This window comes from Python bivittatus, unplaced genomic scaffold (genome assembly GCF_059951505.1).
Source record: "Python bivittatus isolate LINGU-HERP-01145 unplaced genomic scaffold, Pbiv_v1 ctg000850_np1212, whole genome shotgun sequence".
NCBI classification, from domain to species: domain Eukaryota; kingdom Metazoa; phylum Chordata; class Lepidosauria; order Squamata; family Pythonidae; genus Python; species Python bivittatus.
This window is the reverse complement of record NW_028277112.1, coordinates 21,061,744-21,089,476: the sequence shown is the minus strand read 5'-3', so window position 1 is coordinate 21,089,476 and position 27,733 is coordinate 21,061,744. Positions and strand designations below refer to the sequence as shown.

Sequence of the window (27,733 nt, the reverse complement as noted above, 5' to 3'; positions counted from 1 at the left end):
ATTACCCACTGCCTAGAACACTTAGCCCCATTCCAGAGAGCACTCTAAATCACAAAGACATCCTTAGCTAGTGAAATAAGTATTATTTCGCAGGATAATAATTCTGAAATTCAGTATTTCAGAGCCAGTGGTATACTGAGGTGGTTAAAGTGTTGGAATGACACTGGGGAGACCCATATGCAGTCCACTTCCAGCCGTGGAAGCTCAATAGGTAACTTTGGATCAGTCACTATCTCTCAGCCTCACTTGGTACCTCGCTTGATTGTTATAGGGAGAAAAATGGGAGGAGGGTGTACTATGTATGTCTCCTTGAACTTCTGAAGGAAAGACAGGATATAAATCTAACAAATAAATACAAATAAACCACATGGAGGTCCTAAAACAGATGTTCTTCCTTTGAAATATCTGGATTATTTTTATGAAAAAAAAGAGCAACAGCTACATTTTGTTGCACAACATCTAGTAATAATCTGGAAAATGTAATTTTAAACAGATACATATTCATTTCAGATGCTGTAATGCCTTGGTATCAGACTGAAATCAAATTCTAAAAGCATAGAGAAGAAGGCTTGAGAAATCCCAGAAGAACCCCTTGCATGATCTGCAGAAATGCTGCTACAATTTGGCTGTTAAATGGATGGCAGTAACTATGGTTTCTCTCGAAGGAAAAAATACCCAATTTATTTTTTTTAAAAAAAGAAAAAGACAAAAGTTGGGTTCACACTGGTATATTTCTGATATCTTCAAACAGCCAGTAAATTCTGTTTGAAGATATCAGAACATCTTCTGACATCTTCTGCTAGTGGTGTAAAATAATAGCCTGGAAGGAAAGCCTCACTGCTGCCTTTCAATTGTTCAGACCACTTTCAGTTGTTTCCCCTTATCTTTGACTCCAGCTGTGCAACTCCCAACTGCCCTGGGCAGCTTTGAAACAGGGAAGTAATATAAAGAGCTTTAAAGAGGAAGGGGAATTTCTGAAAATACCCCCTATTTTGATGACACCTTTTATCAGTAGACAGACACCAGTGAGATTCCATCCTTTAAAGTTATCTACAGATCAAGATTAAGTATCATGAGCCCTCATGCTATATTTGTGTCCCTTGTGAACTTTAGTGGCTTTCGGTGTAAACTTATTTCTGAAATAATTGTGGTTCAATGTAAAAGATTCATTTCATATCTTCTTTTGCTGCTGCACTCTACTTTTCAAAATGCTGATATTGCTTATATTCTGGCCCTTTTGCTTGTATAAATGTATAATAGTTCTGGGCATTATACTTGTGTTTTACTTTTGTGTTTTAGAATATTTTAGAACAATGTTTTAACTGTTATTTTTATGAGCTGCATAGAACTCTGGAGAGAAGATTGTTGTCAATTTATACACTTGTGAATGATCCAAATACATCTGGATTGTATGTGAGTTTAAGCTTTGTATAGGCAGATGGTGATAGAGAAGACTCCTGAGAATACACTGGATAGCCAAGAAAACAAACCGACGAATCATCAAACAAAAACCCAGAGTTTTCACTTGAGGCACAAATGACCAGGCTCAAATTATCCTACACAGAGACACATTATATGAAGACCTAGCTCTCTGGAGAAGGCTCTAATGCTGGGAAAGGTGGAAGGAAAGATAGGAAGAGGACGACCAGCAGCAAAGTGGATAGACTCAGTTACAGCAGTGATGTGTGCACCAATGGGAGACTTGAAAGACCAGGTTCGGGACAGATCATCATGGAGAAAATCTATCTATGTGGTTGCTAAGAGTCAACAATGACTTGATGACACATAATCAATCAGTCATAGACCGATCACAGATTCTATCTTATGCATTTCATGACCTTTTGGCTCATTATTTAAATGTATATTTTACCTCTCTGTGTATGTGTGACTTTTACTAATTGAGAATCTTCAGGTATATGAAGGGGGTTCTCAACTATGAACTCTTAAGCCACAAATAACCTGTTTGTTCTGAAAGTATCACAAGTCTTGAATGTATGGTGTATGCATTTTCAAATACTCATCAGTATCAAATTTAAAAAGAGTAATATGGATCACAACAGCTGTTTCGGGTAGAATGTTCATATTCAGATTTTGGTGGCATACCTCCAGGGAACTCTATAATCTTCATAATTTCAATTTCTCTCTTTTTCTGGGAGAATTGCATTCTCTCTGAATGTATTATATAGCACTGTACCTTCTTTTTGGATCCTTCCACAGGGTACCATCCCCCCATCCCCCCAACACTGAATAGTTGCCCCTTCTGTCCCTTTTTTAAGTAGAATTTCTGCAGCAAAAAGGAGGCAGTGGGAATTCACACAGAGGTTAAAAATTGGAAGACACCTTGGCACACCACCTTTGAAATTCCACGAACATGGCAAGGCAACTACACAATCAAAGTCTCATTTTAAAGTCAGTATCCTTTATTGATCTACACGTTATCTTCAGATTTTTTTTTAATCCGAAAGATAGCCCGTTGCTCTTGGCATATAAATCCCATTGAAACTTCATGGTAAACATCATTTGTCTCTGTTTAAAAACATCTTTAACTGGCGATGCCAACAAAGCAAGGAAAGTGTATCGCATGTGCAGAAATCGCGGCGAGGCTGCCAGCCCTCGAAGTAGCAAAATGTTCCGACCCGGACTGTTGTAGCCAGCCTTAAGTTTGCCCGAGTTCTTGACGGCGCTTAGTTCTGCCTGGGTACTTTCTGCTTCCTTCACCTCCTTGAAAACCTCCGCTCGTGATTCACGAGCATTTTCCTGGGTGAATTTAACTGGGTGTATGTCAGCCTAACCAAGTCTAGAGCTCGGCTTGCACTTCTCACTAAACAATGAAAAGGTTATTTGGCTTCGGTTTAAGATGTTATGTGAACAAAGCGTTTGCAAAACATGGTTTATGGCTTTTATGTAGGAACCCAGCCACTGTGGCTTGTTCAACGAACTGAGGTTAAAAGCAGCAGCAAAAAAACAAAAAAAAACCAAAAAACAAAAAACCGCGCGAACCTAGTCTGCATGCAACCTCCCGGGAAACTTGTCCTCTCCCCCCCCCCCGGGATATGTGCGTCCCCCTCCCTCCCCGCTTGTCCCCTTTCGCGATCTGGTGCGTTTCTGGGTCAGTGCGCGGAATCTCCTCCGCTCCGCCTGTTCTCCCCGCCCCCGGACCGCCGTCTTGGGCACCATTTTCTCCCCCTCTATATCAGGCAGAGAGAGACAGGCAAAGCGGCAACGCGCGCTGCCGCTGCCGCTGGTCTCTCTCCCGATCTCCTCAGATGCCCTCTGCCGCCGCCGCCGCTTTATTATTACAGTATGTGGCCGCGCTCCTCCGCCTCCTTCCCCTTCTCTCCCCGCACCCCTCCCGCTCAGGTTTGGCGCCGAGCCGCGGCTGTGCAGCTCTTTGGCTGCGCTTCATGCCTGGCACCCCTCCCGCCAGCTCTGCTCTTTATTATTTGTCTGGAAAGCAGCGGCAGCGGCAGCGACGGCGAAGCGGGTAGGGGCGTGGGGAGATTGGGGATCTGACCGACGGCGACGTTCACCAATGGGTGCTCTCCTCTGGCCCAGCCTCGGACTCGGGCGGAGAGGTAGTTCTGGGCCTCTGGCACAGTAATTAGAGGGGAGGGGAGGGGAGGCGAGCGAGCTCGAGATCTCCCTCTCTCTGCCGATCCTGCCTCTGCTGTTGGGTTTCCAGCATTCCCTGGTCTGTGCCCAGCGATTGGTCGGGTGGCTCTCCGGCTGCTAGACAGGAGGAGGAGGAGGAGGAGGAAGCGGGGGGGGGGTACTTCGAGCTACAGATTATTGCAGACTAAGCAGTCTGGCTCTGCAGCAGCGAAGGGAAGGGGGAGGGTGTCTAGAGAGCAGGGGAGAGCTTGGCGCTGGGCCAGCTACCATCAGAATTAGCTCATTGTTCAATATAACCAGCATAGACAATCAAAGCCTGAAAGAGAGCGAGATTTTCCCCTCTTGCTGCTGCCCCCACCCCGTTTCTCCCCTCCCCCGTTTTCCAAGGCTGCACTCTGAAAAAGGTGCAGTCATTCCTTCCCACACCCCTTACCCAGCCTTCTCTCTCTTTTCCCCTTCTATAAATTCTTTTCTGTAGCATGCTGCCCCTTTTAAACTCACATTTGTATTTCAGATCATGTAGAGAGGAGAGAAAGTGAGAAGGGGAATTTATCTGTAAGTATATACATTTTACCCCAATGCAGAGTCTTTTGAAAAGATTTCTTCCCTGCTTTTTCTTTGTCTGGTTTCCTTTCCTTTCTGGAATATCCTTTCTACCATTTCTCCTCTACTTTATTAGGACTCTAGCGGAGTCGTTGGGATTTTCCCCCTTTATTCTTGCTTGCTTCATGTTTCCATAGAAGGCTGTGTGAAGAAGGGGAAAGTACAGCATAGATAGACTTAACTCTTTGTCTTTCTATGCAAAGGGAGGATTTAGAAGCTTGGATAGTAATGGTTGCCTTGGGTGTATTTTTAGAAACAGACATTCTTCCTGCAACAGCTTTCTACAAATTTAAATGTGCAGCAGTGAAGTCTGGAATGACTTTTTTTTTTTCTTTAAATTATGCATTTTTGGTGCAGATTCCATGAGTTATGTTCAGATTAAATGTGGTTTTTAATGGAAGCCTGCTTGGTGTAGAATTTCTTCTACCCTTTTTTTCTAAAAAAAAATCCCAACCTTATATTCATTTGCTCGAACCCCCAGGGCTAGGTTTTTGCTTAATAAAATTGTATATGATAAAATAGAAGTTTCAGACTCTGCATGTTACTTTTTAAAGGGGAATCACTTTGAGGTCAATGAAACTGTATTCTGCAAACTGTAAATCAGCTGATTGTTTTGCAGCAAATATAATGAATTCTGAGGCAAAATTTTGTTGAAATTAATAGTCTTTTCTCAGAAAAAAGGTGTAAGCATGTGTTTAGTGCTCGAGGTAGGTTATGTAATGCAGTGCCATTTCCAAAAATATCCCCTCTCTAGGGTATTACGTTTTGAAAGTGTGACTGTAATCCTGCGATCTTCAATGAGGGGGAAGACAGCTGGTAGTATGTCTGAGAACAATGGAGAAGCTATGCAGCTGACACAGAAGGCACTATTTTTGCCTTGTCTGATTTTTTCAAGTAAATTAGTCTGAATCCATGCTGCATTTCAGAGAGGTGCAGGTCCAATATGCTAACTATAACATATTTGTTTTGGGTTGGAGGGGTTATTTTTGGAGATCTAGGTATCCTGGACTCCTTTGTGCGTGCTATGTTTGAACCTGTGGAATATATACAGTTTAGATTAAGGAATCAGGATGCAGAAAGGACATGTGAGCAAAGGACTTTACAAGTTTCCCCCCCCTCCCCTTAACTGTTGGTTTATTTGTTTTCTTAATCATTGGGCAAATTGCCTCCTGTTTGGTGACATGATTTGAGGGTTTTTTTCTTTCAATCTTTTGCAGAGAATTTTCATTGTGCTGACAGAAAAAAAGTGAATTTCTGAGTCTTAAAAGTGCGAGAATGGTAAGAATGCTCTAATTTTTAATTTTTTTTAAAACTGGCATACTTATTTCAACACAGGTTCATAGACATGACCTTTAAAATGCATACAATTCAGATTTTGGGAATTTGCCATGCAATGAATAATGCACTGTAAAAGTCCTTGTGAGTAGGATTTTCCATTTTCAGGAATGGAAACCTGCAGCCTATCTTCCTAAGTTAAGGCTTATTTTGAGCCAGAGGACTTGTTCAGTATATCACATGCATTAACACATGCAACAGTTTAAAAAAAAAAAAAAGCTAAGTTGCATGCCAATATCGGTTACTGTACATTTTTAAAACCATTATATCTGGCAGCAGAAATATCTAATATATTATGATTTTGCTAATAACAGTTTATTTGTTTAATCTTTTGAAAAGGATTATTTGACATCCTTCTGTAAAAAGAGGAGTTTTAATTTCCAAAGTAGACTAAAAGTATCTCTGCATGTTGTCTTAATGTTTGTATGAAAATATACTATTTTCAATGTGCTTCTCTTTCCAATATTACACTAGTACTTAGAATATTTCTTATTTTCTTACATTTTTTCATATTAAACAGGTGTTCAATGAAGAACATTAATTGCAATCTCTGATACCAGGATTCTGATTATTATATAATAATAATAAAATAAAAATAAAGGGGCCTCACAATTAGTAACATATGTACTAATCAGTGTAATTGGGAAGAATATTAGTAATGTAGTTCTAGAATGGTATAGACAGTCTACCTTCCTTGTAAAAATGGTAATATAAGAAAATATTGTAAAATTTGATGCGCTGTTTTGGAAAAAGTTAGAAGTGCTAAGGCTAACCCTTTTGCTGTATTCTCATTGTTTAGTGATAATGTCATTAGCCTCAAAGGAAGACACTATTGTATAGATCACTATTGATCTAGCTTAATTTACTATGAGTTTAATAGATTAAATTTGACTTAACACTGCATTTATGTTGTCACAAAACTATACAAAATAGGGGCAAAAAGTACAGAAGAGGTTAATTGAACTCCTCTGTAAAGAGTTTTATAGACATCTTTATATGAAGGAGGAATGACACTGCAGTTATATGCATTACTTTATTTTTGGTCAGCTGCTTGTATATTATATTTGCAATGTTTGTTTCTTAATATGATCAGTTCCTTTAAACTGAAATTCAGGAATATACCTAACTATTGTATTTTAAGCTTTGAGTACAACTGCAGAAGAGCAGAATCTAAATAAAATTACTGGCTTAATTGCTTATAATGAGTAAGTCTCATTGATCACGTGGATCTTCTGAACAAATATGAACTGGACTAGTTTGCACTATGACATAATTAAACTAAGAAAATATGGTGGGGGTTTTTTTTCCAGGTCCAACTTGCCAAAAAACATAATGAGGAGTACTTTTCAGGAATTCCTGTATACCCTTTTCCTTTTTGGGAGGATTTTTCTCATAACTTAATACATTATTTCACTAGAGAACTGAAAGTCAAAAATGTCTGTGAATATTAAGTTACCTCTAAGCATATCTGCCAATGGGTGTCAGCACCCCCGGCAGGTGAAATGCTAATTCACACTGATTTTCAAAGCCTCTCCTCCCACCTCCTCAAAAAACCCACCTTTTTATTTGTTGGGAAGTGATGAAATTGCAGGAGGAACAGTATAAGGAAAACTTATGTTGTAGAAATGGAACTCCACTGGGTGACATTAGATATATTTTAAGGTTATTTTAAGAATAATTCAGTTTATATTTTGGGGAATTATGTTATCCCACTAGACAAGGTTCTTAGTTTACTGAAAGCAAAAGTAACTACTGAAAATTAAAATTGGGACCACAAAATCTCAACTACACAGCAAGTGGTTATAAATGCCAGTTGAACCATGTGTGTAATAAAACTAACAGCTATGTATCTGTCTTGACAGGGCTATATATTAGCTAATTGCCATACAATTTTCTACAGGTCATGTTTGTACATCAGTTTTTCTTTAAAAATACATTTCCATATCCTAAAAGGAGTTATTTAGAAGTAGAACCTACCTATTGCACCAGCATTATTTATAGGTAAGATAATACAGTACAATGCTCTTCTCTCAGAAGTGACCTCCATTGGATTCAGTGGCTGTTACTCAAGTGAATTGCAACATACATTCCCAGGGTTCCAATTTAATTCTACATCATTAAACATTGCTTCTATAAAATTTCCTAGTACGTTAAATCTGACATTTTATTCACAGTTTTTTATTCTATATCAGGTTCAAATCTCTTATTTTGGTGATTAACCAGCAAATTGAAATATAAATTCATATATTAGCCCATGTTTCATCTAATAAACATTTCCTGAAGTCTGGATAACTTCAGAAGCATCTCCAACACACTGTGAGAAGCCATATTGTTATTATTTATTACTGTTCATTGATAGTTTTTTTTATCCTACCTATTTTTTATTATTTATTTATTTATTTATTTTGTTTATTTAAAACATTTATATTGCCACCCAACTTGTCCCAAACTCTGGGCAGCTCACGACCAAAAAATAAAATAACATCTATTTACAGTAAAAATATTAAAACCAAAAGACCTGGCACCATAGCTAAACTTCCCCATGCAGCCCACAACAAGTTCATCTCACCAATCTCACCCGATCCCAGCGCCTAGGGGAAAAGCCAGGTCTTGGGTGCTTTTCAGAAAGTTAAAAGACTTCAGGTGGAAGGGTGTTCTATAGGGCAGGGGCTGCCACAGAAAAGGCACACTTCCTGGGTCCCATAAGATGGCATCATTAAGGGAGGGGACTAAGAGCGTGCCCGTCTTATTTGTTCTTGGAAACCCAAATAGAGCACATTGCAGAAATCCAGACGGGATGTGACTAAGGAATGAGTGACCATGAGGAAGGCGTCCCAGTCCAGGAAAGGGCACAATTGGCTCACAAAGCAAATCTGTGCAAAGCACACGCACCCCCAGCCACAGCTGCCACCTGTTCCTCAAGCAGGAGCCATGAGTCTAGGAGGACCCCCATATTACACACCAGCTCAGTCTGGGGGAGTGCCACCCCATCCAGTCAAAGATGATATATCACCCAGGCCTGGGAGGCCAAAGACCCAGAGCTACTCTGCCTTGCCAGGGTTGAGCTGAAGCCAGTTTCTCCCCATCCAGACTCTTACAGCCTCCAGGCACTCAGCCAGCACCCCAGCAGCAGCATCTGCCTGGCAAGGGGTGGAATTGTATAGCTGGGTATCACCAGTGCACTGACCTTCCCCAGTGGTTTCATGTTGATGTTAAAAAGGAAAGGCGAAAGACCTGAGCCCTGAAACACCCCTGCAAAACAGTGCCTCCTGCTCCCAACCCCCAAAGCCAGTCCAGAAGGATACATTCTGGAGGGTCATAATGGTGGCACTGCCCCCATCTGAGCTCTCCAATGTTAATCTACAAGCGTGACCAGTGCCATTTCAGTGCTGTGCCCCAGCCTGAACACAGATGGGAAAGGGTCTGGATAATCTGCTTCATCCAGGGCCCTTTGTAGCTGAGCACCAACCACCCTTTCCCCAGCCTTCCCTAAAAAGGAAAGGTTGGCAACTAGACGAAAGTTGTCTATTGCTGTTGGGTCCAAGGATGGCCTCTTGAGAAGGGGATGCACCACTGCCTTCTTCAAGGCAGGCAGTACCATCCCCTCCCACAAAGAGGCATTAACCACTACATGGACCCAGCCACGTGCCACCTCCCGGGAGGCCTTAACCAACGAGGAGGGGCATGTGTTCAGAACACAGGTGGCCAAGGTCACAGCCACGAGGACCCTGTCTACTTCTTCATGATCAACCAGCTCAAACTCCTCCCAGATAACAAGGCTCAGACTTACATATATATAAAAAACAGAAGTTATATATAACTCAAGGCAGTGAACATATCTAATAGTGCTGCCTGCTATTTTCCCCACAATGACAACTGTATGAGGTGGGTTGGGCTGAGAGAGAGTGACTGACCCAAAGTCATCTAGCTGGCTTTCGTGCCTAAGGGAGGCCTAGAATTCAGTCTCCTGGTTTCAAGGCCAGCACATATTGTATTGTACTGTATTGTATTGTATTGTATTGTTGGGTTAAAAGAGAATATGGGGAAGTCCTTATATGCAGGTGGAAGTGTTGGTATAAGCATAAGAAACTCGCTGTTTTCTTGCCCTTGTTTTTAAAGTTGACCTGGTTCTGTCTGGTAGACAGTAATGTAAAAATGTACTTTGATTTTCTGACATGAATTTATTTTGTATTTATCTGAAAGATACAGAGGAATTTCAACAAAACATCCAAAGCACAGTAGTACACAACTCATGCATTTCATCTTGCACTGTTTGACAGAAACATAAGTACTAATGGGTGACCTTGATATATAAAATATATTTGTAAAACAATCTTCATTAGGTACTATTAGCAATAATGTTTTGCTTTCAAGTTTCAACTTTCAGCCATTTTTTTTCTTTCCAGAAATTAAGCTTATGCTCTAAAATATTGGGTTGACTTTATTTCTTGTGTCCACCAATCTCATATATAAATATGTTTATAACTCTGCGTCCTAGGCTTCAGCCTTTGAATTATGACTTACCCTCTAAATTTGTGCTGCCTGTGTTCCAGCTCTTAGACTGCAGCTTTGACCCCCTTCTCCAACTGTGCAGATATGCATTGCCCTGTGGTTTGGCTTTTATCCCTGGCTGTTACTCTCTGGTGTTGGTATTTTTTCTGTCTGATATTCTCTGCTTATGTCTTATATCCTAACACTGGTTGCCAGCAAGCCTACATAGGCTGCTCGGCCTTCTGATATTTTATTTATTTATTTATTTATTTATTAACTTGTATGTGCAATAAAGCTTGATCAGTCTTGGTTCTCCATAGGACTTAATATGCATCATGATTCATAATATTCTAACAATTTAAAAGGAGAAAGGGGAAAAAACCCTCCATATTTCTCTGTCTTCATTCTGCTACTCTACAGGTAATCCTTGACTTATGACGGTAATTGGGGCTAGAATTTCTGTCACTAAGCAATGTCATAAAGTGCAACTGCATTGCTTAGGGACAGCAATCCCTGCGGTCCTGGTTGCCGTTGTTAAGTGAATCCCATGATCTTTAGGCGAGGTAATTTCCTGCCGGCTTCCCACAGCCAAAGCCAGTGGGAAAGCCAGCAGGAAGTTGCAAGTCCCAGGCCAGTAGACAGGTAAGTGGCTGTTGCCAGGTGGGGGAGGGAGCGAGGGGGAGGTGCAGGAAGAGTATGCAATGGGGTGCACAAGAGGTGCAGGTTGTGGAGGGTGCGGGGGGTGAGCGAGAGGTGTATCAAAGGTGCAAGGGGTGCATGAGAGGTGTGAGTCAGGGAGGATGTGGATAGGCAAGGGTGTGGCAAGGGTTGGGGAGGGTGCGCAAGGGTCAGGGATGGTGCGAAGGGGTGCACGAGAGGTGTGAGTTGGGAATGGTGTGGGTTGGGGAGGGTGCGTGAAGGTGCGGTGCAGCGTGGGTTGGAGAGGGTGTGCGAGAGTTTGGGAAGGTGCGTGAGGGTGTGGTGCAGGTCAGGGAGGGTGCGGTGAGGGTGTGGCACAGGCCGGAGAGGGTGCGACATGGGTCAGGGAGGGTGTGCAAAGATGCGGGTCAGGGAAGGTGTGCAAAGGTGTGTGGGTTGGGGAGGGTGTGCAAGGGTGCGGTGCGGGTGTGGCATGGGTTGGAGAGGGTGCATGGGTACGTGAATGGCCAGTGCAAGCTCAGAGAGGCTAGGGGGAGGTGGGCAGGTGGGGGAGACTTACCCCAGCGACTAGCAACTTTCCTTGCCAGCTTCCTGTTGACTTTCTGGGGAAGCTGGCAGGGAAGGTTACACATGGTGATTACGTGATCACAAGGCACTGCAACCGATCATGTGAACTGGTTGCCAAGCGCCCAGATAACGATCACATGTCCACTGGGGTGCTGGGACAGCCAGAACTCCAAGTACCATCAAGACCACCATTCATTCAGCACCGTCATAAATTCAAATGGTCATAGGTTGAGGACTACCTGTAATCCATTGGCCTCTTCTCTGCTTGCTATCCAGTGAGCCTAAATTGAATGGAATGTTAAATTCTAAAGGATGCCACTACATATTCAGATCATATTTTTGTGGACTGAGAAATGGAGTGTGCAACTTCTGCTGCTGTATGTGTAGTCTTTGCTGCTTCATTGTTCTTTGCAAGGGGAAATCGTAAGTTCAAAGCAGCTGAGACTGATGGAAATAAAGCTCCACATCTTCATTTTATCCAAGCGCCTTCAACATTTGCAGAACTATTCACTGGTATGCCCAAGAAAACCTGTATGCTCTACTTGTTCTTACACATAAGAATGCATATATGATTGTCCTATATTTCTTACAATTGGATCACATAACACTACATTACATGCAGTACTATACTTAAAGATCAGAATTTGGAAAAATTCACATAGAAGGTATGTGAAAGCTCTATGTTCACTACTCTCTGTGCAGTCTAAGGATTCAGAGTTCTTTCCCACTGCTTACTAGATGGGATCCTCTTTGCAGAAGATTCCAGGAACTGATTTGGAATCTTCTGTATGCAAAACATGCATTTTATCAGTGAGCTCTAATCCAACCCTTCAAATTTAATGTAAGTGAAGAAGTTATATGTAACAAGACTGATTTTCACTCACTAAGCCAAATGGACAATTTCCCTAAGACATCAGATACTTGCTTGTGTTATCTGCATATTGATCTTCCCTTCCCAATGACTTCTCCCATGGTTATACAGTGGTACCTTGGTTCACGAACTTAATTGGTTCTGTGACTCTGGTCGCGAACCGAATTGGTCGTAAACCGAATCAAATTTTCCCGTAAGGTTCAATGTAAATACGGTTAGTCCGTTCTGACCCCTCCGGTCACCAACCGATTTTTGATCACGTCCCGAATCAAATTTCCCCATAAGGTTCAATGTAATTACGGTTAATCCGTTCTGAACCATATGTTGTTGTTTTTTAAAACCGCAAAAATATGACAAAGTACAGCACGAAGAGAGAGAAAGCTAACCTTGCTCGATGCGACTTCTGGCGTGGAGGACAGGAAGGTGGGTGGGGATGCGGATATTGCTTGGAGGGAGAGTCCCCCTCCCTACAGGAAGCCGCGACCATGTGTCACAGGAGGGAAAATGGCCGCAGATCCTGTTCGTAACCCGATCTGGAGGCAAAATTTTGCGAACGGAGCTGTTCGTGAACCGAATTGTTCATGAACAGAAGCGTTCGTGAACCGAGGTACCACTGTATGTTAAATATGACCAGAATATGAACTTGGTAGTTTGTTTTACAAAACAAAAATGTAAAGAAGTGTGAAAGATGCTATAATGATTGAGGGGAAAATACATTCTTGTCCCAGTTAGGATTTTTCCAGTCTGATAATACAGGTATTTAGTGACTTCAAATATTGGATGCGAAGAACCAAGAAAAACTGTACAGTAGAGGAATGTAAACGAAGATGCAGAGCCAGAGAAGAGGGACAATGGAAATGAGACAGGCATTCATCATGGAGACATTTTGCAATGGCATTAACTCTTTTACTCCAAAAATCATTTGCCACTCACTGCTGAGCATTGATTACTACTACAAAGTAGACAGAATTAAGCCAAAAGTACATTGGTCTAGTTCTACTGAGGAAAACTACTACCAAAAATCATACTAGTCCATAACAGTTTGCGATCAGCTCATAGGTATAATACAGGCACACTGAAGTTAGATAATTTTACTTGCCTTGTTGTCCAATTTAGATCTCCGATTGCTTAAGCCTGAGCCTCAGAGTTAGATCTGATTGAAACAGACTATAAGCATTGTAAAATAAATAAAGGGAGGAAAATAAACCTTCCTATACTGAGTAGCAGTAATTCAGATATGACAGAGTATTGAGTATGGGAAAGAGGAAAGACTAGTATTGGAGGAGATCTTTCAGTTTGATGGGTATGAGAGGTTTTTCTCCTGAGATTTCCACTTTATGATATGCCCTTCTATATGAGGTTCACTTGGCTCCCTCATAGCCTGGTTTTAAGTGGCCTTTATAAGAATGTTCCAATCTAGGTTTAATTAATTATTATTTTGATTGCCTACAAGTGGCCCCCAGAGTGCCTGCAGACTGAGTTGCTCTGATTTTTCTTGCAATTATTTTTTTTAGAATTTTTTGCCATGTTTGCATCTCTGCTTTGCATCTCAAACCCCTGTTCCAAAAAAAGGGACCAAAAATAACACAGCTTTACCACTAAATTCTCTTGCCTTTTAAATGCTACAGTTATTTATATTAAATTAATATTTAGGTCATTGCATTTTTATAAGAATATGTTACTATTGTAATTGCCTTGAGAAACTTATTTTTAAAGGGAGTATGAAGTATTTTAAGTAGTAAAATAATAATAGCCCATGCAATTCTTTATGTAGACAGATTTTAGCAGAGTAAATATTTATGTATTTTGTCCCTCATAAGTACTACCTGCTGACATGCAAGCTGAGAGTGATAAAGTGCTGGCTCACTATAGCTGTAGGTCAAGAAAGTTGAGCACACAGTAGATTGCATTCAGTTGTGGATTGTGGGCCTCCAGATCCAAACTGAAATCAACTGATAACTGCCTACTGTGCTGGCTCCTTGTTCTAGATGAACTACTGCATATTCTTCCTGAGCATTATGGCAGAACAAGTCTTTGTAGTTCCCTGTCTCCCTGAGATTCTAGTTCTGAAGCTCTAGAGAGAAACTAGAGGCCTCTGTTTGCTGACAGGTAGTTCTATTTATATATTTGCTATATCAAAGCTATCCAGTGCAACACTAGAACAAGAAAGCAATTTCCATCAAGTGAAGGTGATATAGGATACTGTCATGGCAGCATAAATCTGTAAATCTAAAAATCAGCCCTTTTATTAATGAAGATTTGTATTACTACTCTTTCTAACTACTTTCCCTAAACTGGCAAAGCTCATCTTTATTATCTAGCTGGCTGTCAATGAAGAAAAGTCAACACAGTTCTCAGCTCTGGATACCTGTGAATGACTATGAAATAGAATTAGTCATTCAATAATTGTCATAGAATCATAGAATTGCAAGATCAACTAGAGAATCTCTGATATATGACTATCTAGCCTATTTGTCATGTCAAACAAATTCCCTATTTGTATTTGAAAGCAACAAACATTAAACTAGAGGATGAAATACATTGCATTAAAAAAAAAACAATTGAAGGTTCAGGATCATACCATAGAGAGGGATTTAAATTATTACACCAGGTATAAATGAATATGTCTAGAAGGTCAATCCATTCCAAATCCAATCCAAGGTTGTGAAGTAATTCTTGGGTATTACTATATACTGTGTAGTATAGCTACATTATATGTTGAAATTTCCCCCAGAATGTTAATCATGCAATTATAATGGACTAAAGGACTTTGGGATTTATCTCAGATCTCCGTCCTGTTAAAAGTTGGAAGGAAATTTCCATTTTTCCACTGCATTTTTCTTTGACTTTTGCTATGCTAATTTTCTCCTTATGGCTTTTTAATATAAACATAGACCTCCCTCCCTCCCTCCCTCCCTCCCTCCCTCCCTCCCTCCCTTCAGTAAAAGGAATCCTTGCCTGGTGCCCTCCATATCATTGAACAATACCTTCCATAATTTCTCATCCGCATAGGTCAGTGGCTATGCTGCCAAAGAATTCTGAGAGATAAAGTTCAGCATATGGAGGACACCCAATAGAGAAAGTCTGTGTAATGCCATTTGAACTACCTTTTTATCACTTCAATAAGTACAATAGTCCTCGCTTACTGAGCACTCATTCAGCAACTGTTCAAAGTTGTGACTGCGCTGAACGAGTGGTACTTATGAACAGTCCTCAAAGTTCCGGCTGTTGCACCACCCTGCGGTCACAAGATCACAATTCAGGCGCTTGGCAACTAGCTTGCACTTACAAAGGTTGCACGCCCCACAGTCCCGTGATCACCATTTGCGACCTTCCCTGCCAGCTTCCCACAAGCAAAATCAATGGGGAAGCTGGCAGGGAAGATCGCAAATCACTATGGTAAGTCCCTTCCTCCAGCCTTCCTAAGCTTGTGCAGTGCAGCACCCTCCTCCCCCACCGGCCTCCCTTTGCTTGCATGGCATGGCACCCTACTTCTCCCAGCCTTCCTTCACTTGCACGGCGCCCTGCTTCCCTTGGCATCCCTGCATGAGTGTGACACTGCTTCCCCCAGCCTCCCTCCGCTCGGTGGCACCCTGCTTCCCCTGGCCTCCCTTGGCTCGTGTGGTGTGGCAACCTGCTTCCCCGTGCCTCCCTGGGCTCACGCAGCATGGTGCTCCACTTCCCCCAGCCTCCTTGCGCTTGTGCGGTGCAATGCCCTCTTCCCCCAGCTTCCCTTAGCTGACGTGGTACCCTGCTTCCCCTGGCCTCCCTACACTTGTGTGGCCTGACACCCCACTTCCCTCGGCCTCCCTATGCTCATGCACAGCTTTCATTGGGCCTTCCCCGGCCTCCCCGCACCCCCCCCCCCCGTGGTCCTTATCTGGCAGTCTGGCTGCTTTCCATTTAATGACCAGTGCACTTTAGGGTTACAACAGCACCCAGGATTGCAGGGATTGTCATTGCTAAGTGATGCACTTAGTGACAGCAATTCCAGTCCTAATTGCCATCATAATCTGAGGACTACTGCTTGAAATTCCCACTTTTTTAAAGTACTGGAGACTCTCAGTTGTGATCTGAATTTGGTTGGCCCAGTTAATAATAATAGAAATCCTACTGACTGGATACAGTCAGTATCCAGGAATATGATAAATATTTCTTTAGAAAAATCACAGCATGTCTAGGATTTAAGAAGAGAGAGAAAATTGATAATGCTTCAATTCATATGTTGTTTATATATGGAAAAGTATGTATCAACCAGTTTTGTTGCAGTAAGCCTTTCATAAAAATCAAGGAAAAATAACACTGATGACTTCCTTCAAATGCATAATATGCACACATAGACATACACATATAAAGACATCGGTTGATAACTTTTGTATAATTCTGTCCCATTTATCAAGCCATCACCAAAAAGAAGACCATCAAATTTGAGAGCTTGTCATTAAACAGTAACGTATGACTTTAAGAAGCTATCAAATAAGATGTTTGGATGATAGTGTCTCTCATAATTGATGATAACCCTGATCAATATCAAATTTTATTAAGGTGACAGAAGTCATTATTAGTGTTTAAATAAATTGATATTCAGTGTTACCAAAGTAAAGCATAAGGGATAAGGGATACAACTCTAGTTTTAAATATTTGTTGGGATATACAAAGCTTGTTGGTTAAGATAGTAATTTTTATTTGTGCAGTATTAGCTACTTTAACTGGCAACAGCTGTGCAGGATTTAAGACAGTCTATCTCAGTTCTACCTTAAGAATGCCTTGTTTGAACCTAGGATACAGAGCATCACTTTTACCACTGAGTCAGAGCCTTACTCGGTTTATAGGTCAGTGCAGTGTTAGAGGAAAACAAGACATTGGTAAGCATATATAATGCGAAGAAGCATTGGCATTTATTTCCATGAGAAGTGTGAGTTATACACTTAGTGTCTAAGACATTTCTTCTAGGGCCTTCTCACAGATGTTGTCTTTATTCTTTAATAGTCAGAAGATCCAGACATTAGCTTTTTAAAATCTCTGGGCATCTGTTTGGGTACTGTTCATGTTCACATCCAGACTATACATTAGATTCCTGAAAATGTTTGCAATCTCGTTTACATAGATTTGTTAATGATCAGTTATCCAAAGTAAAATCATGACAACTACTTGTTTTATTGCGTTATTATCTCTAGGTTTATTATCCAAGGCTCACAGTCAGCCTGAAACAAATTCCAATGAGCCATGGACATGGAGGATTTCTTAAGGTATATTTATTTATATGCTTCTTAAAATCTTTCATTAGCTAAAGGACATCAAAGTGTAGTACAAGTAGTCCCCAGTTTAAGAAGGAGTTCCATTCCCAAGGTCTGTCCTTAAGTTGAATTTGTATGTAAGTCAGAACAGTACTATTGTATAATACTGTATAAGTAGTATTGTGTAAAGAACTTGAACCATTGTGTATTTAACTTGAATTTTGCTGCAATAGGCTCTGTTCTTAACTAAGGGTCAGGGGACTACCTGTACTAGCTGGGATTAATTTATGATTTCCAGAGAATGAATGGAAGTTGTGTTTTAAAATCAGTATATTTACATATACATGTATAACAGAATCTTGAAAACATTTTTGAAAACCTTGAATATTACTTGCTTTCAAGTAATTTACCTTATAACCAATTTAAATCTTAGTGAAATTAAACATAGGTTTGTGATTGTATTATAGATGAATAGTAAATATTAGTCTTCTGGGTAGGTTTAAATGTGATGTTACTATAATATCCAACATTGGATATGAAATTTATATAAGCTAAACATAGTTTGAAGAAGCACAGAACATGTACATTCCATACTTTATCCATATTTAATAAATATTTCTATTTACTGATGACTCAATATTTTGGCAATAAAATTAAAAAATAAAGCAAAACAAACCAATTAAAAAGCAATCTTGTTTATACTCCTAGAACAACTCCATGGAGATTCCAGTTATGAAATACAGGTAGGCCTCGGTTTACATCCATTTGTTCAGTGACTTTCAAAGTTATGTCGGCACTGAAAAAATGGATGTACAATCGGTCTTCAAAGTTCCAGCCATTGCAGCACCCTCATGGTCACGTGATTGTGATCTGGGCACTTGGGTGCCTGGCTTCCGATTACAACATCACAGGGAGCCACAGTCACCTGATTGCCATTTGTGACCTTCCCTGCCGGCTTCTCACAAGCAAAGTCAGTGAGGAAACGGCAGGGAAGATTGCAAGTAAGTCGCTCCCACTTTTTCTCCTGCCTGCAGCATCACTCCTGCCCATACACAGCCTCCGCCAGCCTTTGCCAGCCTCCCACAACTCGTGTGGCCTGCACCAACCCTCCCAAGCCCTCCCCCCAGCCTCACATCCAGTTGGCACTGGCCCTCCCCCCACCTCCCGCGACTCGTGCACAGCCAGTACCAGCCCTGTCAGGTCCTCTCCAGGCCTCCCATACCCCATTGCGGCAACCCTCCATGGCACCCCAACAGCACCCCCGCACTCCTTACCTTGGACTCCAGAACTCAGCAGTGAAGGTCGCAAGTGACATCATAATTGTGAGCTGGTTGCTGAGTGCCTGAATCATGATCACATGGCGGTGGGGATGCTGCAACAGCCTTAGCTACGAGGACCCATCATAACTCACAGAACTAGTGGTTGTTCAGCAAGGACTAACTGTATTTGGATGTCTTCTTAGATTGACTGTACAGGTAGTCCTTGCTGAATAACCATACATGCCATGGTTATGTGTTTGCGATTTCTGATGTTCCTGCTCCTGCTGCTTTTTCACCCAACTGCACTCTGGAGCGCCTGTCCATGGCACCTGCCTGTGCTCTGGAGTGGCACCCCGCAGCACCTACACTCCATGGCATCTGCGCATGGTACTCCCCGCACTTCCATCCGCACTCCAGAGCACCTCCCACATACCCACCCACGCTCCAGAGTACCTACCTGCACACCCACCAACCTGCTTGCCTGGGACTCCCACCTCTTCCCACTTAACAATCCGCACAGTCCCAGGGTTACAATGTCAACAGGGACTGCAGGATTGCCATTGTTAAGCGATGCGGTCACATGATGTCACGCTTTATGACCGAATGATTTAGTGATGGAAATTCTGGTCCTAATTGCTATTGTAACCTGAGGACTATCTGTAGCATTTTAGAGTTCTTATGGATAAAATGAACCTGAAAACCTTGCCTAAATACAGTCTTCAATAAAATAGTGTCAGTAATTAAGATTAGCTAATATATCAGCCTTATGTTAGAGATAATGATGGTATTTAATTATAGTATTATAATTAGGGATTGTAATTACAATATCTATAATATTATGGCCATTTTAATAAGAAGATTTTAACCATTTCGTCAAAATCTGTAATAAAAATGGTTATACAATAGATTGATAATAAATTAATAAGACTGCAGACCAGAATTCTCTGCCTTAGTTTGTGATGTGAAAGAACAACTGTTGCACAAAAATTCAAAGTAATTGTATATGCAGACACAGTGTGTGCTAAGTCAGCACCACTGCTCTCTTTCCAACTAATAGGGTTGTTTTGGCTTACAGGTAGTCCTCAGGTTATGACGGTAAGTGGGACCAGAATTTCCATCGCTAAGCAATGAGGTTGTTAGGTGAAACATCACATGACCACATTGTTTAGTGACGGCAAACTCAGCACTCCCAATTGCTGTCATTAACCAAATCCCACTGTTTGTTAGGCAAGGACTCACCCCAGTCCAAGCCATTCCTGGCTTGGTCTCTCCCAGCTCCAAGCCTCAGTAAAGTAAGGGACTGCTTCCTCTTGAACTGCCCCATCCACCTATCTCCCCTCCATCTCTGCCCTTTTAGCCTCCCTGCAAAGCGGCACTCCTCAGCAGCAGTGACAGCACCGCCAGTGCTGGGGCTGAAGTTCAGGTCTGGAGCGGGAGGAAGATAGCTAAGGTCAGCTGGGTGCAGCAGGGCCTGCGGAGTGCAGGGCAGTGGGGGCTTTGCACTGTAGCACTGGAGTGGATGGCCACTGCACAGGTCTTGAGGCTGCTCTCCTTGGCGGTGGCGCCAGGGCTGAAGTAGAGGCCCGGGGGCAGTGGTTCTACTTCAGCCCCAGTGCCGCCATCAAGGAGTGCCACTGTGCAGGGTGGCCAAAAGGGCAGAGATGGGGGGGAGATAGGTGGGTGGGGGGAGTTGGAGCACCCCTGCAGTCATAAGTGTGGGCGGGCTGCCAAGCGCCCAAATTTTGATCACATGAACGCGGGGGTACAGCAGCAGTCATAATTTTGGGGACCAGACCTAAGTACCATTCGTTCAGCGCTGCCGTAGCTTTGAATGGTTGTTGAATGGATGGTCATAACTTGAGGATTACCTGTACTTAATTTGGTTTATAAAGCATCAGATTATATTTATTTGAATTGGAAATTGGACATAATTGGACATAAGGAAGTCAATATAATTTCTTGGGGATGATGATGGGACTGATCTCATGCTAGCTGCAAGAGTGGCAATTGATAATACCATGACTATTTGGTTCCTTCCCACTGTAATACAGCAAGATTATGTCTTGGCATGTTATATGAAGAACGTAAAGGAAAAGTGTATGGTTCCTGGATTCTGAGCATCATGCACTGTTTTCTTGCCTTTAGTTTATAGAATGTGTTTATGAGGAACAGGAGATGAGTGAGCCATGTACCATTTTGGTTATAGTTGCAGGAAAGAGGCAACATTTCCTCTGTTTGTCAGGAGTTTCAGAGGTACTTCCTTTCATCTGTCTAGCCCAATTTATATTAGGTTTTCCAGTCATGCTAATTCCTTAGTTTATTATTTTATTCAGGATTGGATTCCTCTAAGTGTCTATTTATGAACAGGCTAAGAGATTCATTTAAAATCATCTTGCTCCTTTGCTTCCGGACTAGCTGAGTGGGAAAAGAGTTGTATGCCACCTTGCTGTTTCCCTGTGATTCTACAGCTTCTTTCTCTCCCTCTAATTTTGTCTGTTCTTCAGGGTGGGTAAATGAGGAATGCCACAATTGTAGCAACTCTGTGGGATCCAGTTAGTACTTCCATAATTAAGGCTTGGACTGCACAGGCGAATTATGTTATGGATGAGGCTAACAATACCAGAATTAAAGCTTTAATTCAAAGGGGTGACTTATAAGCTTCATGCATACAGTAACGTTTCTAGCTATCATCTGCCATCTAGTAAAGATAAAGACTCCCTTTAGCAGGATTCTTGGGGTCTACATAGTTTATTTGGCAACATTGAAATGTTTTTCCATTGCCTTCTTCCAGATTGTCTTCAGTTACAGTCTAGCCTACAGTCCTGGGATTTCTGAATGGTTGTCTCCAAGTACTAATCTGGTCTGACCCTGCTTAATTTTTTGAAGATCAGCCAGGGACAGTTAGTTGCTGTTACTTGCCCATTAGTATACAGAGCAATAAAAAGCACTTTTGAACCTTGGGGAAACTGGAGAGGCAACGTCCTCCAATGTAGCCTTTGAATCAGAATTATAGATTGTAAGGGTTGGAAAGGATCCAGTGACAGGACCAATATTTTATTTATTTATATACAGGTGGACTTTATTTATATATGCAGCCTGCCAACTAAATAAGAGAGAAGAAGCTATGGCACTTAGTTTCTCTTACTGCCATGGAGTATGCTTGAATGAGAAGTGAATGGTCAGTCTGTTCACTTCTTGTCTTCCTCAGAATACACTACAGGCATCACTTCTGTTGCTGTATCTCCCAGAATCCCTCAGTAAACTAACATGCCAACTGGGATTGGGATATGGAGAGAGACTGCTTAGGAGCAAGCTCATCAAGGGCCTGGATTGCCTTCCATTACATCTGAACTTCTTATAAGATTACTGGAAAACTCCGAGTACCCACAAGAAACAATAAGGTGTCTGGAGAAGACCACTGCAATCAGCTCAATCACCCCTGGAAGTCGTGGCGGCAATCACTGTTATCTAGATCAGAAGGTGTTCTGACCACACTAAATAGCTGGTAGGAATTACATGGATCATGCCCAAGATTACTTGGGCTAAGTCCATGGTCTCCATGGAGGCCATAAACTCCTAAGTGCTCCCTGACCCAGAATCCAGCCCAAGTAGCTCAGGGCAGTAGGATAGCCAATATATTAATAGCACTTCTAGCTTGTCCCTCTAGCCAACCGTAACATATAGACATTCACACCCCTCTTCTTCAAGAGCAGAGCCCTGGCTGCAGATACAGTGTCTTTAAAGATGAACATACATGAACATTGGCTCTGGCATTGAGGCTGATGAAGGACCAAAGCCTGTGAGAGCAGATCTCAGTGAGGTACCAAACCAGCTCTCAGTAATAGATACCAAGTCTGCAAATTTGTTCACCACCAAATTGTGAATGAAAAAAATCTTACGGTATACAGATCTGGCATTTACAAACAACAGTTGGAGGCCAGGTAAGCCAATAATATGACCAAGAACCAGGTGTAAATGAACTAAGCTGGAGCTGCGGATTGGCACAGGTTTGCTGGTCTCCCTTCTCCTGTAATGGCAAATTCAATGTTTCCTGCCTTACTTCTATAGATTCACCCACAACTGCAATACTTTCCTGTTTTAATATCCAAGTCCCCAGCATTTACAAAGATTGCAAACATAGAATTACACAATCCTCTCCCCCAAACAGTACACTCTAGGTGTTAGCAATTTGGTAGGGCCAACCACCCTGGCCCCTTCAATCAATCAACACATCTCCTTCCAACACACATCCCAAACAATCAAACAATCAGGAAGAAACACAGTTAAAGATAGCCTCCCTCTCATGTCAGTAATTGTAGATCCTAGTCCTCTACCTTCTGCTCTATGGAACCAAATCTGAGCTCACTCCAATAGTAATAACATTTAATAACATTCACCAGCTCTTCTCACTACCTGAAACCTTTGTCTTAAAACTGTCCATTAATTAATCGTTCAACTGAGAAAGCAAACACAACAATATCCCATCTTTAAAAATATAGTACAAATAGTCTAAAATTATCAGAAATTGCAAAGACTATTCGAGTCAGACAAATAATAGAACGGAAGAGTTGGAAATGATCTTGGAGATAATCTAGTCTAATTCCCATTGCAAGAATCTGCTACTACAATATCCCTGAAGATGGGTATCTAGCCGTTGCAAATACCACCAGCAAAAGAGAGTCTATTATCTCTCTAGGCAGTCTCCTCCATTGTTAAATAGCTCTTACCCTTAGGAATTGTTTTTGTCATGTCCAACTGAATTCTGCTTCCTTATAATTTACTTCCACTGTTTGTTGCCCTCTCATTCGGAAAATCCTGAACCTTTCTAACCCACCTGTTATATGAAAATCTTTCAGATACTTGAAAACCACTATCATGTCTCCTTCCCTAGTCCTTCTAACCACTTCTCATGATTTATTTTCATGAGAATAATAATTCTCACAGTCAAGAAGGGCTTTACTTTCATTCCTGTTGAAATTCACCATCTGGTATCTGCCCATTGTTTCAACTAATCAAAATCCTCCTGAATCTTAATACTGTCCTTTAAGGTGTTTGCTGTTTCTTGTGTTGTCTGCAGATTAATAATCATGTTTTCTAACCCCTCCTCCAAGTAATTTATAAATACTGTATATTGAACAATGAATGGTGTAGAATGAAGCACTACAGTATACCACTCAACATTCAGCATGAATGTTCAATAGATTATTCAGCTGGTACTGTATCCATCTCATGGTAGCATGTCCAGCCCACTTTTTGTCATCTTCTCTACTAGGATCTCATTTAATACTTTGTTAAATTCTTAAATGATGTCAAATATACTGTGTCCTTCACATTCCCACAGTGACTCTATTGAGAAAGGAGATCAGGCTGGTTTGGCATGATTTTTTTTTGATAAATCCACGTTGGCTCCTGCCAAGCAATACAGTCTTTTATCAATGCTCATAAACCAACTACTTAATTTGAGAGTTTTGCCTGGTATCGAAATCAAGCTGATTACTCTATAAGTACTTGGCTTATTTTTCCCAGTAACTTTTACCCTTCTCCAATCCTTTGGCATTAAGCTTGTCCTCCATGATTTTTCAGAGTTTACAGAAAGGGTCTCCAAGTTAAAGTTCTCAAGTTCCTTCAAAACTACTGGATATATTAATCTGTTCTGGAGTCTTAAACTCATTTATGATAGCTGCACACTCCCTATCTATCACTTTATTTCCCTTGGGTTAACACTTCTTATTTATGTTAGTTCTACTTGCATCTATTTGAACACAATTCATATTTGAGGAGAACATTGAAGTAAATAGGAATGAAGAAGCTCTATTTTCTCCCTGTCACCTATTACCATCCTGCCAACTTCTCCAAACAATTTTTCCCCTCTTACTATTGACGTGACCTAAAAATTATTTCCTTTGTGAGCCTAAGTGTACTTCAGTATTTCTGATTTTCTTTCTGCAGATAATAGCTACTTCCTGTTATGCTTGCTTGATGATTACCCTATTTTTCATTTTCTGTACATGTTTGTATTAACTCTTTGTGCAGTCGAAAGCTCCCTGTGCATCTACAGTAGTATTGGCAGTTGCTTCCCATTGTTTCTTCTCATTTGGAATGGTGCAATTGTTTTACTGATATCTTATTTTGGAGAATAAAAATCCCAACATTTCTTCACTCCCTTTGACCTCATGATAACTGTCCATGGGATCCTGCCTTATATTTATCTAAGCTTTTTGAAATTAGCTCTCCTGAAGTCCAGTGTGCTTGAATGATTATGCCCTAATTTCCCTTTCTGTAGTATCTTGAAACCCAGTATGATGTGGTTATTTTTCCCATGGTTCCCACTGCTTTTACCTCTTCAACCAGCTCCTCTCTATTGGTTAAGATTTAGGAGAACCAGTCCCCTTTTGCCTTCTTCAACCTTCTGGAAAGTGAAACAGTCGGCAAGAGCACTTAGGATTATTGTTTGTTGTTCTTGCAGTCTTGGCTATGCTGGTTTTCCAACAGATATCCAGATAGTTGAAGTCACCTATTATTTCTATGTCACTTCTTGCTGAAAGTTCTGTAATCTGGTCCAGGAGGGCATTAGCCATATCTTCTGTTTAACTTGGCAGTCTATAGCATACCTCCACAAATATATCTTTGTTGTTTCCCCTTCCTTGTATTCCCAAGTGCTCTTAACGGGACTTCCATGCTCAAATTCTTGGATCTCAGTTTATGCATGCTTTTTCTTCACATATAGTGCCACTCCTCCTACCCTTTTATCTGGCCTATTCTTTCAGTCCTTGCATTCTACTCATAACTTTTGTCCTACCAGGTTTCGGTAATGCCTAATTATATTTGCCTTCCTGCACTAAGATCTCTAATTGTTTGTTGTACATATTTTGTGGGTTTGTATAGAGACACTGGAATCCTTGGATCATGTAACTTGACCCATTACTTCTTGTATTTATATGCTCATTATTGTGCATTTCCACATCCCACATATGCCTCCCAGTCCCACTCCCAGTACTTGGTATCACACTGTTTTCTAGGCTCCCTTCTCCTCCCTTACAAGATTCAGTTTAAAACCTTCTGTTTCAGATTTGTAACATGTCATCCAAACACATTCTTCCTAGTTGTTATGAGGTACAGCCCTATTGCAGTAAGTCCCTTATCTTGGAAATATGTCCCATTGTCAGAGAACCCAAACTGTTCTCAGTGACACTGTCTCTGTGACCAGTTGTTCACTTTTATTCTTATCTGCCTTCCTGGCCATGTTCTTTGTATGGAACAGGTAAAGAAACACCACCTGTACCCCAAGCTCCTTCAGTTGGTTTGTTAATGTTTTCTGAAATCTAAACTTTTTTCCATAGCAATTAATAGACTTGTAATGCAAGCCTTAGTAGGGTTATTTGGAAATAAATACCACTATGTCTCATTGAGTGTACCTTGTAGAAAACAAGTTTAAAGTTGTATTGTTATAATTTTATTAAAGACTTAATCAGCTCAAACTGGCCAAGTAGATATTGTAGTAAGACTATGTAAAATAGGACTCTATCATCAATAGTATTTGATCAAATTTTAAACAATCAGAGAAACTAGTTGACCAAAAAAGTTTGTTGAAAACAGCTCAAGTCATTCAGTTTTATGAACACCACATATTATGAAGGAAGAATAAAAAATAGATTTTAAAAAAATCAGAATTCCATACAAAAAGGCCCTTTTTCTTTTTCACAGAGTAGACATGTATAAATGGCTATATGGAACAGAGAACTGTATTTGCAGATCTTAGAATAGTCACATGGGATTTTTATCTCATGATTGTATGGCAGAATTTCAGGATTGCAGTTGTTTTTACAGCTGAATAGGAACTGCATAACACAATACTTTTGTCATGCTGCCCAAATCTTTAGTCTATCTGTGTTTCTTCCAAGTTTTAAGTTTTCTTCTATATCCTCTGACAATAAAAAACTATGAGCCAAAAACCAAAACCAAAATAATATTAAGGAAACAATTATCATACCAAAAGGAAATTCTCCTCTGGTATCCAAATACAATTTTCTCACATTTTCAGACCAAAATCTTATTACTGTAATTCTCATATACCAAGGCCTTGATGTAAGGATTGATAAATAATTTCTGGATTCTCAGGCTGAGGTGTAGTATATGGAATGGTACAAAATAATTTTGTTGTATAGGATGCTATGCAACTTACAGTAGAGTCATTAATGCATAGTGGTCAAAGGCCATAAAATTCAATGCAGTGTGTCCAGCTTTTTAACCCAATATTTCACATACATTAATTTTTGTCACAGAAAGAATATAAAAAGAAGCACAATAGCATTTTCTCTTGAATGAGAGTTGTCCATTGAAACTGTCAGCATGACAGCCCATTCGTATTTATGTCTTACTACTACTGTTGGAACTGAGGACTAGTATGTAAAATTAAGCTTACTTGTAATAACAGCCCATAATAGTGTTTTGGTTAAAGTGTTGGATTCAAATCATGGTACCCATGTTCAAGCATCTACTCAACCAAAACTGACTTTGACCCAGCTGCTATTTGTCATCTCATAGGATTGTTATGGAGCTAAAATCAGAGGAGATTTGCATCTATAACCCTTGAGCTCCCATGGGAAAAGAGTAACGTACTGTTGTAACAACAATAAGAAAAAAAGTAGATATCTGATCACCCTTTGATTTACTCAGAGCAAAGAAAGACAAATGTAATAATGAACTATATCTGACTTATCAGGGTTCTCCCTATTCTGAAAAACTGAATTGCTCTATTTCTGCTCAGAGTAAGTGACAGAAAAGTTGCCATGTAAGATTGGAGAAGGTGGTTGGTGGGGAAGAGGGAGCTTGGTGTACTGAATATAATTTCTGCCTCAGAATACAGGTAGTCCCCCAGTTAAGAATGCCTGGTTTACAGATGACCCATAGTTAAGAACGGAGCATATTATAGCAAAATTCAAGTTAAATACACAATGATTTGAGTTAAATACACAATACTACTTATACAGTATTATACAATAATACTGTTCCAGCTTACATACAAATTTGACTTAAGGACAGACCTTGGAAACGGAAGTTGTTCTTAAACTGGGGACTACCTGTACTGTTTTTTTCAC

The 27,733-nt window shown here is 40.8% G+C and overlaps 1 protein-coding gene across 9 annotated transcripts in view; it reads left to right on the top strand.

Annotated features, from left to right (window-relative positions):
• NREP (neuronal regeneration related protein) overlaps positions 1 to 27,733 on the top strand; it is a 55,343-nt gene that overhangs the window by 22,865 nt on the left and 4,745 nt on the right. Inside the window, exons 1-5 of one of the 9 annotated variants that reach the window (XM_088129816.1) lie at positions 3,227 to 3,301; positions 4,127 to 4,167; positions 5,433 to 5,493; positions 17,317 to 17,388; positions 19,993 to 20,085. In XM_088129816.1, coding sequence (XP_087985942.1) covers positions 5,491 to 5,493; positions 17,317 to 17,388; positions 19,993 to 20,085 — 168 coding nt within the window. In that variant the 5' untranslated portion in view covers positions 3,227 to 3,301; positions 4,127 to 4,167; positions 5,433 to 5,490. The other 8 variants (XM_088129817.1, XM_088129813.1, XM_088129812.1 and 5 more) reach the window with 8 other exon arrangements.